The sequence below is a fragment of the Stegodyphus dumicola genome, chromosome 6 (genome assembly GCF_044657685.1).
Source record: "Stegodyphus dumicola isolate Sdum_Otavi_A_Nest chromosome 6, ASM4465768v1".
NCBI lineage: Eukaryota > Metazoa > Arthropoda > Arachnida > Araneae > Eresidae > Stegodyphus > Stegodyphus dumicola.
The window spans coordinates 138715698-138733831 of record NC_140773.1 but is presented as its reverse complement, the minus strand read 5'-3'; the positions used below and the strand labels follow the sequence as shown (position 1 = coordinate 138733831).

Here is an 18134-nt window from a genome sequence, read left to right as displayed (position 1 = left end):
CTGATTACAATACTTCCTTTACTTCGTACAAGGAAGTAAAACCTGAAAAATAGTTAAACAAATATGTAAGGTACTTTCTCCCTAATTTCTGCATGCCTTCGTGGTGTAATTGGAAGCATACTCGACCTGTATTCGAGAAATCCATGGTTCAGTCATGGTGAGGGCACTGCACATCTCCTTCTTCAAAAAACTTAATGACTCTACAACTGGCGCCCGAACAAAAAGGTGGTGGACGATAATCCGTCACCACCAGGATTTGGCGATTGGGTGCTCTGATCCCCAGTCACCCTTTAAAAGGGGGAGTGATGATGATGATGTCGTGTCTATGACAAAGTGCAATTATATAGCTTCGAAGCTGTCAAAGACAGCTTTTGCAACCTCGGCAGCTCTATCAGTATAAAGTAGGTCCACTGGGTCTTCAATGCCGATGTTAAACAGCCTGGCCTGGATTGCTGGGCAGCTGAAGATGTGATGGCGAGACAGTGGTATGTCATCTGGGCAATGAGGACAAATGTTGGTGTAACTACGCTGTCCGTCGGAACAGCGTAGTCGGGGGGGGGATATGTAAGGGGAGGAGTCGGGGGAATATAAAAGAGGGAATATATAAGGTATATTCTCCCTCCTTTCCGCACACCTTTGCTTTGTAATTGGAAGCATACTCGATGCGTATTCGAGAGGGTTCGAGTCTCGGAGAGGGCATTGCAACGTTTTCATCTGCCCTGCTTTTTAAAAAAAAAAAAAAAAAAAAAAAAAAAAAAACATAATGGCTCTACAATATGATCATAATAATGTAAAAAAATCTGTCAAGAATCTTCGTTAAGCTATTTTAATTTTCTTGTGCTTTTTTGACGGACTGCTGTCTATATAGCAAGGCGCTATTGGCATTAGCTGTCTGTGCGTTTGTATGATCGGGATAATCTATAGATGTCTATCAAAAATTAAGTACTGTAGACTAATAATTTACTTTAAAATATGTTCATAATGGTGTAAAGACATTTGTCTAAAATCTTGATGAAGTTGATTTAATTTTCTTGTTAATTTTTATCACAGTGCTATCTAGACACGAAGCCCTGGCATAGGATATCTGTAAGATCCGGCTTGTAATTATTGTCAGTGCCACAACTTTATCTTGCAGTGTGATTGCTCTCCTCGCGATGAACGAGAAACGTTTTATTTAACACTAACAGACAAATATTTTGCTGCTTTTCAAAATAAAATCTTATATTTAATATGTCATAGCAATCCAAAATTAACGTTCACTTTCAGCAAGGTATGATGAAGTCAGTGTGTGTGACAAGTAAAAAGAATATTTACCCGTGACAGTTACAATGTGCAGTGTATTATTACAAGTTCAAGAGGTACATTTTATACATATTTCAGCAGGGACATTTTTCACTTCTGAAGCAAAATACTGCACAACAATGCGAAACTATCTGCGCTATCCAGCTCGTCTAGTCACTTTAACCAAGGAAAAAAATACAGAATTCACTTAGGGAAGCATTAGACAGCACAATTTAGAAACAGCAGAGATTGCATTGGTAGAAAAAAAAAAGCATAGCGCCGATACTATTAATATGCTATAAATAAGTTACACGAATTGGATAAATTATTTATTAATAAAAAATAAAACTTTTAATTATTAAAGGCAGTTTAGTGATTTTAAATCACTCAGCCTGCAACGCAATTACAATTTGAAAACTAAGTTAAGGGTCTTACGTCAGGTCGAATGGGAACATTCTAGAACAGGCGTTCTCAACTAGGAATTTCTCCTTGGCGAGGAGATTTCATCATGGAACCTCCATAGATTTCATACACTCGGGGGGAGGGGGAGAATGCGGTCAGCCTTTTATTTAGCTGCTAAATATTTAGTTCACGAGTATAAAAAACTAGTTTTATTCAAATTTTGGTGTTTATCAACATTTTCTGTACTTTTTGTTGTTTAATTTATAAAAACATTAATCTAAATCTAAATAAATACGTATATTCATTTTTCGAGATTTTGAAAGGCGAGGGGGAGGTGATCTTCTAGCGACGGTGAAAATGGTTCATGAGGCAAAAAAAAATTGAGAAACACTGTTACAGATTGGTTATTTGCCTGTTGTACGAAAAATGAATTAAAGATCTTACGTTTGGGGGCATTGGCATTGTAAGTATTTGAATGATAAATGAATGATAAAGTAGGAAAGACCAATATCAAAATTCTAATTGGAATCGACAGGATATTGAGACGAAATGGAACTGAGAATGCTTGAGATATATTTGGTCTGAATTCCTGGCATGAACTTATGCTGAAATCACGGAACGAAAGAGAGTTTTCAGAAGGTCAGCGCGTAAAGTTATCAGAGGTCAACAAGCCGGATATTACATCTCCAGCACCCACCCATCTGACTTCATGGCTACCTGCTATATTAGACAGAAAACCGTCCCAAAATTGGACAGTCGTTAACAATTAGCCATTAACAATGGCCATTAAGAATTAGATACATTTTAGTCTTAATATTTTCGCTTCATTGTTTGTTTGGTTGTCCGCAATCAAACTACCCATGAAGTAGATGATTCATGAAGCAATGTTTTCAAGGTAATATATGTACTCAGTATGGCATCATTCATATAAAGATCGCGCTTGAGGGTCCTTGCTGTTATTTATCGGTTGAAGTGCAAGCCATTTGAAACACTGTTTATCTTTTTCAGCTGCTATAAACAAAGAAAAATATACATTTTTAAGATAGCATCACTTCCACTGCTAAGTATTCATATGTTTTCTTAATTAGTGTATTCAACTTCAGCTCTGTTGGGACGTATCGTGAATTTACTGCTAGATTTTCACGACTGGAAAATTGTCTATTTGAACAATGACTTGTGATTTAATCTCGGGGAAATAATTATTTATCACTTCCTCTGCCTACAATAAAAGGTGGGCTATTAGTCATGAAAATATGCGTTAAAATTTGAGATTTTAAAGGATAAGCATTTTACCCATATCTCATATAATGTTAATAAGACTGCTTTTGATTTTTTTTGGGGGGGGTTAGGTCATTTGATGAATTTTTTTCTCTATGTATGTATGTGACTTTCTTTAATTTGTTGTTTTGGAAAACTATCAGAAAAGAAAATATATGATGCGTAATCGATAAATAAAGGTTGTTTTTATATGTAAACCATATATACAAATTGCTCAAGAAATGTGGCAATTTGAATTTTATTTTCAAGCATTAATTCTAGGTATATATTTTTAGTTATAAAATTTAATAAAATAATTAAGAAAACTCTATAAAAATTATTTCTAATGCAATTAGCATACGAGTTCTAGAATATTAAATTATTATTTTTTGTATTATCTTCGCAAAATAAAAATTTCTAGCTAATAAAACAGTCGTTATACTTTAAAGAATTGTTAACGAAAAACATTCGAACTTTAATGTGGAAATTTTGCAGAGATATTCGAAAACAAATTTGTGGACAAAGATTAATTGTCTGTGCCTATTACAAATGTAATTCAAGAGAGTTAAAAATAAATTTAGATATGATTAAAAAAAATATTAATTACCCTTTAAAATATATATGCAATCAAAAAATGAATGAATAGTTACTTTAAAATACATATACAATTAAAAAACAAATGAATTATTACTTTACAAATCGACTTTACAAATGAAAATTACTTTACAACTGAAAAATATTGCATACACAATTAACAAATTAACGAATTATTACTTTAAAATGCGTATGAAATTAAAAAATAAGTGAAGTGTTACTTTGAAATGTATATACAATTAAAAAATAAATGAACTGATACTTTAAAATGCATATACAAATCAAAAATGAATGAATTAACACTTAAGAATACATATACAGTTAAAAAATAAATTAAATAATTCTGTACATATGCAGTTAAAAAATAAATTAATGAATACTTTAAGATGCATATACAAATAAACAACAAACTAATTAATACATTAAAATACATATACAATTAAAAACTAAATGAATTATTACTTCAAAATACACAAACAAGTAAATGTATCTTTGATCATTTTGCTCATTAAGATATGAACTTTTTATTTTTAGCTCAAAATGCGTCCGATTTGTAATATGCAAATAACCAAAATCCACAAAATTAGTCCTAAAATTGTAATATGACTGAAGCCATTTCTATTCAAAAGGAAGATGGATAGATAAGTTGTTTTAAAGACTGTATGAAAGCTGAATTTTATCAAATCAAAAACTGCCGAATTTCTATATTAGTAAATTTAACTTCAGGCTTCCGCTTAAATGATTTTTTATATATGAGAGATACTTCTCATAAATTTAGTCTCATAATTCTTAGCTATATTTAGCTTATTTATAGGCTTCTGCATAAATGATTTTTTGTATATGAGAGATACTTCTCACACATTTAGTCTCATAATTCTTAGCTATATTTAGTTTATTTATAGGCTTCCGCATAAATGATTTTTTGTATATGAGAGATACTTCTCACACATTTAGTCTCATAATTCTTAGCTATATTTAGCTTATTTATAGGCTTCTGCATAAATGATTTTTTGTATATGAGAGATACTTCTCACACATTTAGTCTCATAATTCTTAGCTATATTTAGCTTATTTATAGGCTTCTGTATAAATGATTTTTTGTATATGAGAGATACTTCTCACAAATTTAGTCTCATAATTCTTAGCTATATTTAGCTTATTTATATACTGTATAAGTTTAATGATTTTACTGCCGTAAATTGTGACTTAAACTTTTAGATTTAAATGGACTTATCGCTATGTCTAAAATTAAAGTAATGAAACCTGAGAATGGTGTAAAAGTCCTTTTTTCTTTAAACTCAAATATATGAACAGCAGGCACTCCTGGTGCTTTCAAATCCGGCAGCTCAAGTTAGTAAGTCAAATGCAAAGCTAAATTTAAACAACGAACAGCCAAATAAGAGCCAGATTTAGACTTGATAAAGCCCTAAGCTATTTGAGATATGGGGCCCTTTATAAGTCTGTTATAATATATTTTAGTACTATTTTTATATAATTAAATTTTTTGGGCTCTCCAAGAAAGTGGGTGCCCTAATCTATAGCTTATACGTAAATCCGGCCCTGAGCCAAAGGCTACACAGAGCAATTTACCTCAATTTACCTTTATATTAGAATAGAGAAAAACCTAGTAACATTACATTTCAAGGGACTCTTACTCTGTATTTTAATAATCTCAAACCTTCACTTAAATACATGCGAACTAATCTTCATTCTGCGAAAACGGTAAGAGAAAGGTGGCTATAAGGATTACAAACACAAAATAACTGTTATGTAAATTAAACAAACCTCACGACTGTTCCTCCAAATTTTAATTAATCTTGTATCTGATAATTCTGATCATATGAAACTGATTTTTTTAAAACCAATTCAACTACGAAAAACATTAATTCATAAAGACAGATCATCTGGAAAGGCTTCACTTTAAACAATCTCAAAATAAATTAGACTGTGAACCAGGATTATTTTTAATTTCTGATATATTTTCCCTACTGAGACCATATAAGTATATAAATTTTGGATTATTTTACTAAAAAATATCATTCTATCAAAATAATCTTTTAATGGGAGTCTTATCTCATTTGGTCCATTCTGAAAGAAGAAGCATTGTATTTATCACTCAAGAAATACAGGGTGTTTATAAAGTCCCGGACCCATTTTGATGTTTAATAATTCATAAAATAATGAAGATATAAACAAACTTATGGCATTTATTGATGGAATAACTTATATATTTTCCTTTTCAGGTTTGAATATCTTTACTTTTGTAAATATTGCCTGCGCGTGTGGTTAATTTCAGATAATTTCATTTTCCAGTCTAAATATCTGTACTTTTCTAAATATCATCTGCTTATTAATTGCATTTTTCTCTCTTTTGTTTTTGGCAGCTATTGCAATGTTATGTTTGCTTTTGATGGGTTTGTTCTAGTACTTTTGTATGTGATGTTTTATTCGACCGGATATTAAGGAGAATGCATACACCACAAGAGAAAGCACAGATTTTATGGTGGTTCATAGAAAAGAAACCATAATGCAAACACAGAGAAATTGTAGAAGCATTTACCAAAAAGATCCTCCATCCAAAATCAGCATCTTGCGATGGAAAAAGAATTTTCTAGTAACTGGAAGCATCGCAGATAAGAAACGTTCCGGACGTCCCTGCAGTGATTTTGATGTTGAGCGTGTCAGAGAGACATTTTTACACAATCCTAGAAGATCTGTGAGATCAGCGGCAAGAGGATTAGATGTGCCAATTTCGACAGTGTACAAGGTTATTAAGAAAAAATTAATACTGCATGCATACAAAGTTCAAATCGTTCAAGTTTTGGAACCGGACGGCCTAGGAGGCCTAGGAGGATGGCCTTTGCAACAAATATGCTAAGAAGGATCGAAGATGATGCTGAATTTCTGAAGCGCATAATGTTCTCCGACGAAACATCCTTTCATCTTTCTGGCATTGTTAATCGCCATAATGTGCGCATATGGGGATCTGAAAACCCCCATGAATACCGTGAGGCACAAAGGGATGGTTAATGTGTGGTGTGTCAATTGTGTCAATTGTTGGTGTGTCAAGACCGAGTCATTGGGTCTTTCTATTTTACAGAAAAGACGGTCTGATCAGTCGTATACTTAGACATGTTGGAAAACTTCGTATTTCCACAACTAGAAGAGCTTCAGCCACATGTCGTTTTGCAACAAGATGGTGCACCACCTCATTGGGGTAGCATCGTTCGTAGTTCTTTGAATGACCATTTTACAGGAAGATGGAATGAGCGAGGAGGTCCAATTCCTTGGCCACCCAGATCACCTGATATAACGCCGCTGGACTTTTTCCTTCGGGGATTTGTAAAGGACAACGTTTACAGGAGGAGAGTGTCGAATACTAATGACCTAAAAGCCAGAATTACAACCGCAATAGCTTCTGTGGATGCCGACATGCTTGCTGGTACCTGGCGTGAAATTGAATATCGACTTGATATTCTCCGTGCGACGAAGAGGTCACACGTGGAAGTTCATTGACAAGGGTCATGAAACTTTGTGAGTCTATCTAACCATTTATGTTATTACTTTTAATCTATCTGTATTATTTTATGAGTTATTAAACATCAGAATGGGTCCGGGACTTTAAAAACGCCCTGTATTTAATCGTGGTCTCTGAATACCCCGGAGAAATGTGATGAAATTTTTCACTTTCGATGCAATTTGTTGGATAGTATGCGAATATGATTCTGTTGTTTAATTATATATGTTTCTAATGCAACTTTCCTCAAAATGTTTAATAAATAATTATCAAAAATTTAAAAATAAATTGCATATTTTCTTTTCAGATTTCTCTAACAGATATGGCAACAAGTAATGATGAGAGATGGCATTATATTGCTAAACTAAATTCCTTTTGTTCTCACCAACTCGTAAGTATACATATTTATTATACAATATGAAAATGCAATTTTTTACGCTTGACTAAATTACGTAGGAAATACCTACTTAATGAATTCGCAATTTAATTTTCATAGTTACAATAACGCTAGCAATAACAACATCTAATGTTCCGTATAAATGAAAGGTCTTTTAGTTATTTATTTCTATAGAAATCAAATTCTTCTTAAAGAGATTGAACAAAGACACATAAAAGGGAGACCAAATAAAATAATTTACTAAATCATAACATTTTCTTTCTGTTAAATTTCGCTTATGGATTTAAAAGGCCTCCAAAATGTTGTGTAAGATGGTAATCATTTCTTTCGTTTCCGAAACTATAGTCGTCGATCAGGCAAGCGTAACTTAATAAAAATAAAATTTAAAATATAAACAAAAATAACAAAATCAGAAACCATATACTAATCTAAAACGCAATAAAATAAGCAATACTTTTGATTTATTAAAGAAATACCTTTGCAAAAGTTGCGATTTTTGCGAAAAAGACAGCCGAACTATTGGTATTTATCGTAATTTGGCAAGCATTATCAACATAAGAAAATAAAATATTTAAAAACAAAATTTAAAATACAAACTTGAATTTATAAATAAGCATTATATGATAATAAAATTTATACATACTATATTATATTATATATTATTTTTGATCTCTGCATGTACACAACGATATACGTTTTCGCTTACAAAATTCACAGAACTGCTAAGATTCGGCATCGTGCTCAGTTTCGGTACTGCGCACATTTTATATATATATTATATTACATGATACGTTATTGCTTTTCTTCTCTTATACACAGCGGTTTATTTTCGCTTAAAAAATTAAATAATTGTAATATCTTCGTACAGCAAAACGATAGTTAAGGTTATCAAATTAAAATCATAATCTAACAAGGAAATCGCCAAATTTGGCTAACTCACATATTTAAGTTTGACGAATACGTTCGCCAAAATTTAAATTCGACAAAATTTAAGGAAATAGTTTATAAATATATCTATTTAAAAATACTCGTATGAGAACACAAAATACATTAGATGATTAAGCAAACAAATTTCCACGTAAAAAGAGCATAAAGTTGCCACCCCGAAACAAAAGTTTCCAACTGCAGCGACTTTTTTGAATATTTTGTTTTACAGTTTGAATGACGTCACTGCAAGTGTTTCTCCCAACGGCGAAGCAAAAGCAAATATGATTTGCATTTTATTTAAGTGAAAAATTTATTAAAAGTGATCTCAAATGATTTTGTTAAAAAATCATAAAATAGTCAATTTGTAAAGTACAGAGATGAAGCAAATTATACTATAAATAAAAGTATCTTCGCTTTGAGCTGATATAATATATTAGCTAAAAATTGTTAAAATGACATAATAAATTTAAATTGCAGTAGTCCCTTAACTCTCCATGTTTTGCAAATAAATTTATTTCTCTTTTCCATCCTAAAAACAGTAACTGCTTGTAATAAATCACTCTGAACTGTCATAAATCGCTCTGAAAATTAATCCATGTTACGTAACACTTACAGTACGTTTATGACGCAGATGCTCACACAACGCCTCAGCCATTTGGGAACCAAAACTTTTAACAACTAAAAAGGATTAGTCTGAGCTAAACTGAATTCATTCTGAACGGGGATTTCATTTTGAACTGGTCAAATTCTGAAAACCGTAAAAAATCCAATTTAAAAGATAGAGATTTTTTAAATTTGGAAGACTTTTTTTTAAGAGAAATGCCTTTATATGTTGATATGAAATTTGAAAACTGAGCAATGATGAATTGTCGTTATCATTGTGAACATCCTCAAATACTCGTACATTTTCACAAAATGTAAAATATATTAAAACTAGCAGCTTCGCTGCCAGCCTTCGTCTGGCTTTTAAATGTACCGGAGAAATGGCTGAAGGGAACACCAAACGTTAAATTTAAAACCTGCGTAGAATTTTACTCTGCAGAACAACTTCATAAAAAAAGTTATTACGTATAACAAAATTACAATGAAATAAGCAATATCACTTAATACAAATATTAATTATCCTAATAAATAAATTAACGAACCTCCGTTTGCAAAATCTTAAGAACTCAAATGGTATAAAGGAGGTTATAACTTTGTTTCCTAAAAAAATCACTCAAAACTTTTCAATATCTTAAAAATAGTGAAATGAGCAATAAATAACATAAAAAAATACAAAAAACAAAAATTCTGTAAAGCAAAGCATAATTAATGATATTTTATCTTATATTTTCAAGAGAAAAAAATTACAATGAAATAAGCTATATCTCTTAATACAAATATTAATTATCCTAATAAAAAAATTAACCAACTTTCCATTGAAGAAACAAAATCATGTAAAACTTTTCAATATCTTACAAACAGTGAAATAAGCAAAAAATAACATGAAAGCAACTCAAAAAACATAAAATTCCGCGCAGAATTTTACTCTGCAGAACAACTTTATCAAAAAAATCAATAAAATTGTATTATATGTATATAAAAATGACAATGAAACATGCCAATCTCTTAAAAACAGTGACATAAGAAATACGATGAAAAATTGTTGCCAAACCCATATTCCCCTAATGAATGATCCCTAATGAATGATCTAAATGAAATGAATCGAATTTCGAAAAAATCGCTTCGAGGTGCTCTGGCTCTTGTCTAGATGCACCTATGTACCAAATTTCGTAGCCGTGGGTCTATTAGCTTACGCGCAGCGCAAACGAAAGACACACACAGACTCTTTCTTTTATTATATGTATAGAGATTGAGTTCAGATTTCGAAAGTTTTGAATTTGCTTGAGTGCAGAAATATGTGCAGCTAAAATATGGTTACTAAGCATCTGTAACTTTACAGTGCGAGGAATTTTATTCGTAGCCTCTTCGTTTATCATTATATCTCAAGAGCGTCGAATGAAGAATATTAAAAGCAGACTAAAAAAATCCGATTTGTTAAGGTTTTTTACTCTCTCGCTGAGCTCGCAGTCTATCTGTCTGCTGTTACACATGCTCCTAATAACTTTTTTTTTCCTTTTTAGCTTTATTATTAGGCATCATTTTCTTTGCAATTCACTAACAAAATTACAGAAATGTTAAAAGCAGCATAACAGTATGCGTTTAGAATTCTGGATGCAGCATTAAGCGTTAGCATATATTTTTCTTTGTTTTTCAGTCCTTTCTCAGTTCATCATATCAATGTTCAGTTTTCTTACTACTTACTTTACAAAATTCTTTTTTTAATCTTCTTATTATTAACGTTCTACGTGTTTGTTTTATTTATTAAATATCACGTTGTTGGTGCTTAGATTCAACAGCGAAATCACAAAATATTTAAAAATTAGCAAAACAGCATATGTTTAGAATTTTTGATAAACAGTCTCGCGCGCTGGAGATAAAAATGTTTTATTCCGTCGTTGCTAGTTTTGAAATCGTTGAGTGTGCTAATCAAAAATTAGTCAAAGCATTAAAAAGTATGAAACAGATAATAAAACAAATCTGAAATTCAAAATTCTGGCTTCCAAGTGCCCATGTTCGGGTGGAGGGTTACGTTATTCAAAATTTGATAGTATTTTTCACAATGCGAGAAACATGCATACATCCATGCAGATTCTTCATTATTTAGTTTTCCTTTAAAAATAATACAAGGCGATAATATGTGGTGGCAGCAATTTGAAAAATAACATGCCTTTTATAGTGATTCAATCAAAATGCCGGTTCGAGACAGTATGTACTGACTGTGACAAAAATAATTTTTAGTAATTTCTACCCAAGATTATGAACGTTATCAGAATTGAAACACCATCAAGTGTCAAGCTGTAATGAGAAATAAAGAGGTTTATAATTATTTTCATACGAATGTTTGTATTTTTGTTTATATACCGAAGAAAAATTTAACAATTAAAGGAAATAAACTAGTTAGTCATGACTTATTCTCAACTTTTACCGCACTCGGAAAATTTTCAACTAGAAGATAGGAAGTTTTCATATTTTTTTAATTTTACTTTTAGTTTAAATTAAAGTAAGTTGTTTTATGATTAATTAAATATGTAGAATTATTTGGAAAAATGTCAATCTGAAAATTTAATATTTAACTGTCAGTATATTTAAATTAAAAAGTGTAAGCATTAAAATTGTCCTATATGTACCAAACTTTAGATTTCAGATAGAAAATAAATACAAATTTGATTTCCCCCCCTGTGCGATATTATTATTATTGTTTATGTATATTTTGATAAAAATTTAGTATGAAATATTTTAAATTTAGTTTTTTTTTAATAAAAAAATTTATTTTGTTAAAAAGAAATCTGGTCCATCAATTGTTTTCAGATCGTGCGTTCGGCTCTCATATAGTTTAAGTTTCAGATCACTGTTCTAGTGTTTATTGTTGCTGGCTGCCATGTCATTCGGCTTGAGTTCGATCCTGAAGAAGTCTTGAATGTTTATTAAGCATATAGTATCTATGTGGCATGGGGGCACTTAATGTACCGGCGATCCAAAAAAATTTTTAGGAGGATAGGTGGTAGAGGAGAAAGGTTGTGAGAGCCTCGGATCCCCCCCCGGAAATGCTTTCTATCAAAACTGGGATATAACTTCTCGCCGGTTTAAAATCGGTTTCTCTTCCCCCTTGTGGGGCACTTTGGGAAATATTCGCCATAACGAGACGGCTGAAAAACGGTTTTTGGACATTCGCGACGCATGTAGTTAAATTTCAAGTGTCCGGCTATTTGAAATAGTAACAACACACAATAAAATTCGGTTGAGAGATTGTTTCAAGGCCCAAACTCTTAGGAAAGTGTTAAGTGAGTAAATTTATTAGAAAGAAAAAGTTTAGTAAAAGCAACAGAATGCTCTTAGGGCATATAAAATCTGTAATTCTAGTAACAGACATCAACTGGAACTATCGGAATTGAATGGAAAGTTATACGGGAAAACTGCTGTTTTTGCAGCATCTACAATTACCTCACAATTTATAGGGTGCACCTTGGATGCATAGAGAATGCTTCGAAGTAACACCTGGAACGACATCCACAGTTATCTTAAAATACAATTAATCCGAGGGCAGTTAACAAAACATCGGAAAGAGAAATAAGTCATGGTGTAATTAACAGAAAAATGCTATTAACAATTTATCTGTATTTTCAAAGCCTTTAATCTCGAGAATAAGTTCCTTTGGTTACGTAAATTAAAGCAGTATTCAAAACAAAAGCATGCGCTATAAATAGCAGAAGAATAAGCGTCATTAGAAAGAAAGAAATTAAATTACTAATGGCATGAAAGAACAATGTTTATTAGAAAGCCTGAGCAGTATCATAAGTTTTGGATATAGATGGTCTCACCGGGGCTTCCAACTTGCATAAAGGTGTCGAAACGCTTTTCGCAATTATTCACAACGCAAGGGTATCTCTTCATTAAGATATAAAAGTGCCCGGTACCCTTGTAGAGACATTAGGTTTTTTTTTGGGGGGGGGGGAAGCAGGTAAGATGAAAAATAAGCAACGCCTTCGCCGGAAATCAAACCGCGATCCTCTGGAATATGCGCCCAGCATGCAGACCACCACACCACGAAGGCATGACAAGAAGATGGGAAAAATACCTTATACCCTTATTAAGTCATTTTATACCACAAAGAATGCAACCTTTATCAAAACTCCGATAAAGGTCTTTATTTTGTACCGAATAGTTGCCGACTGTCATGAAAATGTTAGTTTCTGCAGTTATGACCAATGTTTCATTCGTTAACCATTGGTATCAGTGGGAAGAAGGACCTATAGCCACCGACGCCTCGGGAGATTTCAAGAATTCCCGATAGCTCCATCAGAGTTAAAATTTCAAAAACGCTTACTGAGTCACCGAAATTTGACTCACTGAGTTTCACATTTCACTCAGAGTTCAAATTTCGAGAACGAAATTTCTTAATTTTCTTTTTTCAGAGGAGGGAGTAGAATTTCTTTTTTTTTTCTCAAGACTGTTAATCTTAAGAACTTAAGCATTTTTTGTGGGGGGGGGGGACAGAAATATGTTAATCCGCAAACCGATTAATTCATCTCCGGTACTTCATTTTTTTATGTAAGAGAGTTCCGCATGGACGAGTTATAAAAAAGTTCTCGAAGCATTTCCTACAAATAAGTCTAAGAAAATAAGTATTAATCACATAATTACAGGAAAAAAAAAAAAGCCTCCGCCAATAAGCGTCATAATATGTTTTTCAGCACCGAAGTCATTCGATTTGTGAAACAGAAAGTAAGGTTACGAATTAACAAAATTAAGCCACTTTATGTTACGTTCGAGCGAGCTTACTTCCTAGCACTATTAATAATAGCAATAGTTGTGAAGAGGGGAAAAGGATGTAATTGTGTAAAAACAGAATAAAATTTGCATTTATTTATTATCAGGAAGCACGCAAAACACACATTAAAATAACCAACACAGCTATCTTGTGAGCGTATCAAGGCGCAAAACGTGATTTCGACCTGTTGACAAAATTTTCATCGACCTCACGGGTTAGTCGTAAATCGGGTGACAAAAACGACTTTCCCAAGCACACATTTTCCTCTCGAGCTGCCGTGCGCATCCCTTGGCCAGTTGGCAAGTCTCGTTTAACCTTGACCGTGCTCAAGGTACGCAGCGTCGCTATCTGTGGAAAGTTCCCACAATGTCGCATTGTGGTAATGACAATTCTCGGTACTCCTTCCGTACGCTGATCGAAATCGCCTGCACGACACTGGAATACGAAATAAACATAAGCAATGCGCGCGCATCATGCGTCACTCGCAGTTTGGATTTCATTGCCATAGATCTGTTAAATTCAGATATAGTAGATCTGTTGTAAATTTGAGTGCAGTAGGCACCGCTGTGTTGCGATCACGTTCGCCCACTGCTATTTTGATAGCATTAAACGACGAGGGGAGGGAAGTAGACCTCAAAACAGCAATGGAATTTAACTAATTTAATTTAAATATAACTAGAAATATATAGATACTTGTTTTCACAGCCTTTTAAGGAGGAAAAATCTCTGTACCAGTGGATTTCCTGCAAAAGTTCATTTACGAACTATGTCTAATACACCTAGAAATTATTTGACCGATGTTGTACTCCTAATCTTAATACTTGGAGAACGTTCCTTATATCACCTTATTAAGTCTTAGCTGGGGTTTTCAGCGCCCAGGGAAACTGAAGATTTCGCGCCCCCTCCTGTTTGTCAAGAATAAAAACATTTAATTCTACTATTTCGTAAAATTAATTTGGCGCCCCTTGAATGCGGCCCCCGGAGTTTTCCCTTGCCCCCTTCTAGCTACGCCTCTGTTATATCTGCATTTGTATGGGATTAAACCAATTTAGTTCTTTATGTTTTTCAGTTTATTGCACGATATGCTCGGATTTATTGCAGAAAGCCTCTGACAGATATCTTCTTGTCTGAAGAAGAAAGACCTGTGTCTGATCGTTCGTAAGATCAACAAAGTTATTAAAAATCTGCTTCAAACTAAACAAAATTTGAGTGATTTTCAAATGGCTGACTAATGATTTAAAACAAAAACCAAGCAATTTGATTTAATTCTTTACTTGGTGATTTTTTTCAGTCATTTGTCAATTTTTAAAATTTTTTATTTTGATCTTATTTGCGGAATTTAATTCTGTCTGATAAAATTAGTCTATCACGTTTTGATAACATTAGCCGAATTACTGATCATAATAAGCGATGTATTTTCCATATTTTCTTATACAAACGGGCTACTCCAACATATTCATTCCATAACAACATATACATTCCTGCTATTCCATAACAATATTCAAATCAAAACATTAGCTGCGATCACATTAAGTGGCGTCTGCTGTATTTCGTCATTTGCAAGATTATTGCATTTCGCTCGGTTAATTGATTAATAGTTCTATTACACTGCACGTAGCTCTGAAACTTTGAGTTGATAATTTTCCACGCTTTCATGTACAAACGGTTGGGATTTCGCCAATTCCATAACAACAATTCGAATGAAAACATTTACCGCGATGGTGTATTTCGTAACCTACAAAGCAGCTATACTGCATTTCTGGCATACTGCAGTTGATAAGTTAGCTTCATTTTATCAAATACTAACTAATACAAAAACTACGTTATTTAAAAGCAGCAGCGATTGACAGGGCTTTTCACCCAACATTATTAACCAAGCAGTTAAAAAAATTTTATCTCAACATACCTAAAGGCACACTCTTGTTTTAGGAGATTATAAGAATTCTGTTGTCCTCAATCCTTTCTTTCCTCAAGAATAAAGCAGAAGTACAGTTCTAAGTTTTAAATACGCGGTCATGAATAATCCAAGAATGGACTAATCCATTTTTCATTAGTTCTTAATGTAAAAATAATTTCAGTTTAAGAACATTTCAGAAGATCAGACGATGGATCAGGAACAAATTAAATTTATGAACCGTGATTTTATTATAATTTTCTCTTAATTGCCATATAAGTTATTTCACTTTTTTGTGTGTTTTATTTCAACTAAAGTGTGATTTAGAGTTAACTGTGGATGGCGTTCGCGGTATTATCCCGATTAATTACAAACAAATAAATTAGCATAGATATTGTAGTCATTACAGGGTGTTTCACCTTTTCCACGTCACTTTTGAGCTTCAAGACCTTCTTTTTAACTCACAAATGCAGTTTGCTAACTTTTTACTATAACCTGTTTTTATAAATGTATTGTATTGTGATAAATAGTATAATATAATAGAATCATTATATGAAAGTAAATCATATAAGTATTAGTACTGGGATACGAGACATATAACTTCACACAGTAGTCAAATCTGCACTTTAATTCATTTTATTAAAGGCGAAAAAAATTAAATCCTAGGAAATAATTCTACACATTTATTAAGCTGCTTTCAAAAATTACATGACTGATGTTCCACAAGAAAAAAAAAATGATAAATTATGTCCTCTAAATCGATGACAAAGCTTGGCGTAGAGAATTACAGATACAGATGGAAACAATAAATAAAATTGTCACTGTGATCTTTCTTCTCTCGTTGTGGATGATCGCGACGAAAGAAGCGGAAGGATTTTCCAAGTGATCTGAAGATGCTACGCCACCCAGCGAGATGAAATAGAACTGCAGATAATTGGGTTAGACTGCTTAATATATCATGCCGGCATCACTGCGACCTTAACTGTAGCTGTGCCTCGTTAATTCAGTTTTATTTCCGTCACTTTCAAACTGAGACATTTTTCATTGGTCCTGCTCCTCTACTTATCCTCAGAATGACTTCAATCAAAGCAATTCAATGTAGGATCTTTGCACGATTGTGGGTACTTCAGTTGTTACAACTATGGGCTTACTTAACTCTTGAGACTGGGTAGGGTATAATTATCTCTTGACTAAGTGATGTTATCGTACTGGTAGAGCTAGGCAGTTTAATATATTTTCAGTTTTCATTTCAGTTTTAAGGTTTTATTTTATTTTTCTAACAGTTAGTTTTTAGTTTGGAAACAGCCTTTTTTCTTTACAACCTCATTTTCTTATCTACGATTTCCTGCCAGAATGAGTTTCAGTTTCACGCTTTATGCAAATAGAGTAAAAAGCTACTATTTTAGCTGAGGTCGGAGCCACTTCAGACAAAACGTTTTTCGGCCACCTTGCGTGGAACTATTTCCGTTCAAATAAAGGGTATTTTAACCGTTCTTCTGTTGTTGTTACTAACCCAGTAGAATTTAGCGAATAGTCGCTTTGAAGTTCTAGTAGGTTCTGGCACTCAAGTAACTTTAATTTAGCTAGACCATTGTAACGTGACTGCAAATAAGTAATGAAAAATTAACTGTATATGCCATCAAAAATGAGCTGAGGATATAATTTAAGTCAAATCCCTATTAGCCTAATTAATCAGAGCTGTTAAGTAAGTTAAGAAAGTAAAAAAGAAATTAAAAAAGGTTCTAAAAGGGTTCCCTTGCTTAAAACCATTTTTAACCATTGCTTAAAATGATTTGTGAAGGTTCTTTACGCTCTCGCTGAGTTCGCAGTCTACCAGTTTGCTATTACACTTATTCCAGTTTTCAGGTAATCAAGAAGCGGCTCTGTTTCCCCAACGTTATGGCACCCCCCTTTTTTTAACCCAAAAGACGTTAGCCCACAAGGGCTATTAATTTTGTTTTGGCATTTTGCGTCGATTCACTTTCTGCGTTGATTCACTTTTCAAACTGTTGCCATCACCTATTATAGCCCTGTATTATATTTAAAGAAATTAAATGATGAAGAATCTGCATTACTGTATCTATATTTCTCACATTGTGATAAAAAAAAAAGGGTACCTACAGCCATCAAATTTTTCCTTCAGGGAATACGAGCATCTGGAAGCCCTAATTTGGAATTTGTTTTATTATCTGTTTCCTATTTTGTAAAACTTTAACGAATTTTTTATATACAAACTCAAAGATTTCAAAGCGAGCAGCGGCAACACTGTACGGGAAGGGGAACACATTTTTTATCTCCAACGCGACAGTGTATCAGGAATTCTAAAGACATGTTCATTTTAAAATTATTTTGCGAAATTGCTGTTGAACTGAATTTTTTGGTTCAAGTGCGAAGAGCATGATATTTAATAAATAAAATTAACACACGAAACGATAAAAAAGCTTTCGGATTTTTTAAAATTATTTTATATTTGTATTTTTTCTCTTTTTCTCTT

At 32.8% G+C, this 18134-nt stretch overlaps 1 protein-coding gene across 2 annotated transcripts in view; it reads left to right on the top strand.

Annotated features, from left to right (window-relative positions):
- LOC118182302 (reversion-inducing cysteine-rich protein with Kazal motifs-like) overlaps positions 1–18134 on the top strand; it is a 211043-nt gene that overhangs the window by 75793 nt on the left and 117116 nt on the right. For both annotated transcript variants that reach the window (XM_085818926.1, XM_035351638.2), the window contains exon 4: positions 7359–7442. In XM_085818926.1, coding sequence (XP_085675052.1) covers positions 7359–7442 — 84 coding nt within the window. The remainder of the gene's footprint in view (positions 1–7358; positions 7443–18134) is intronic.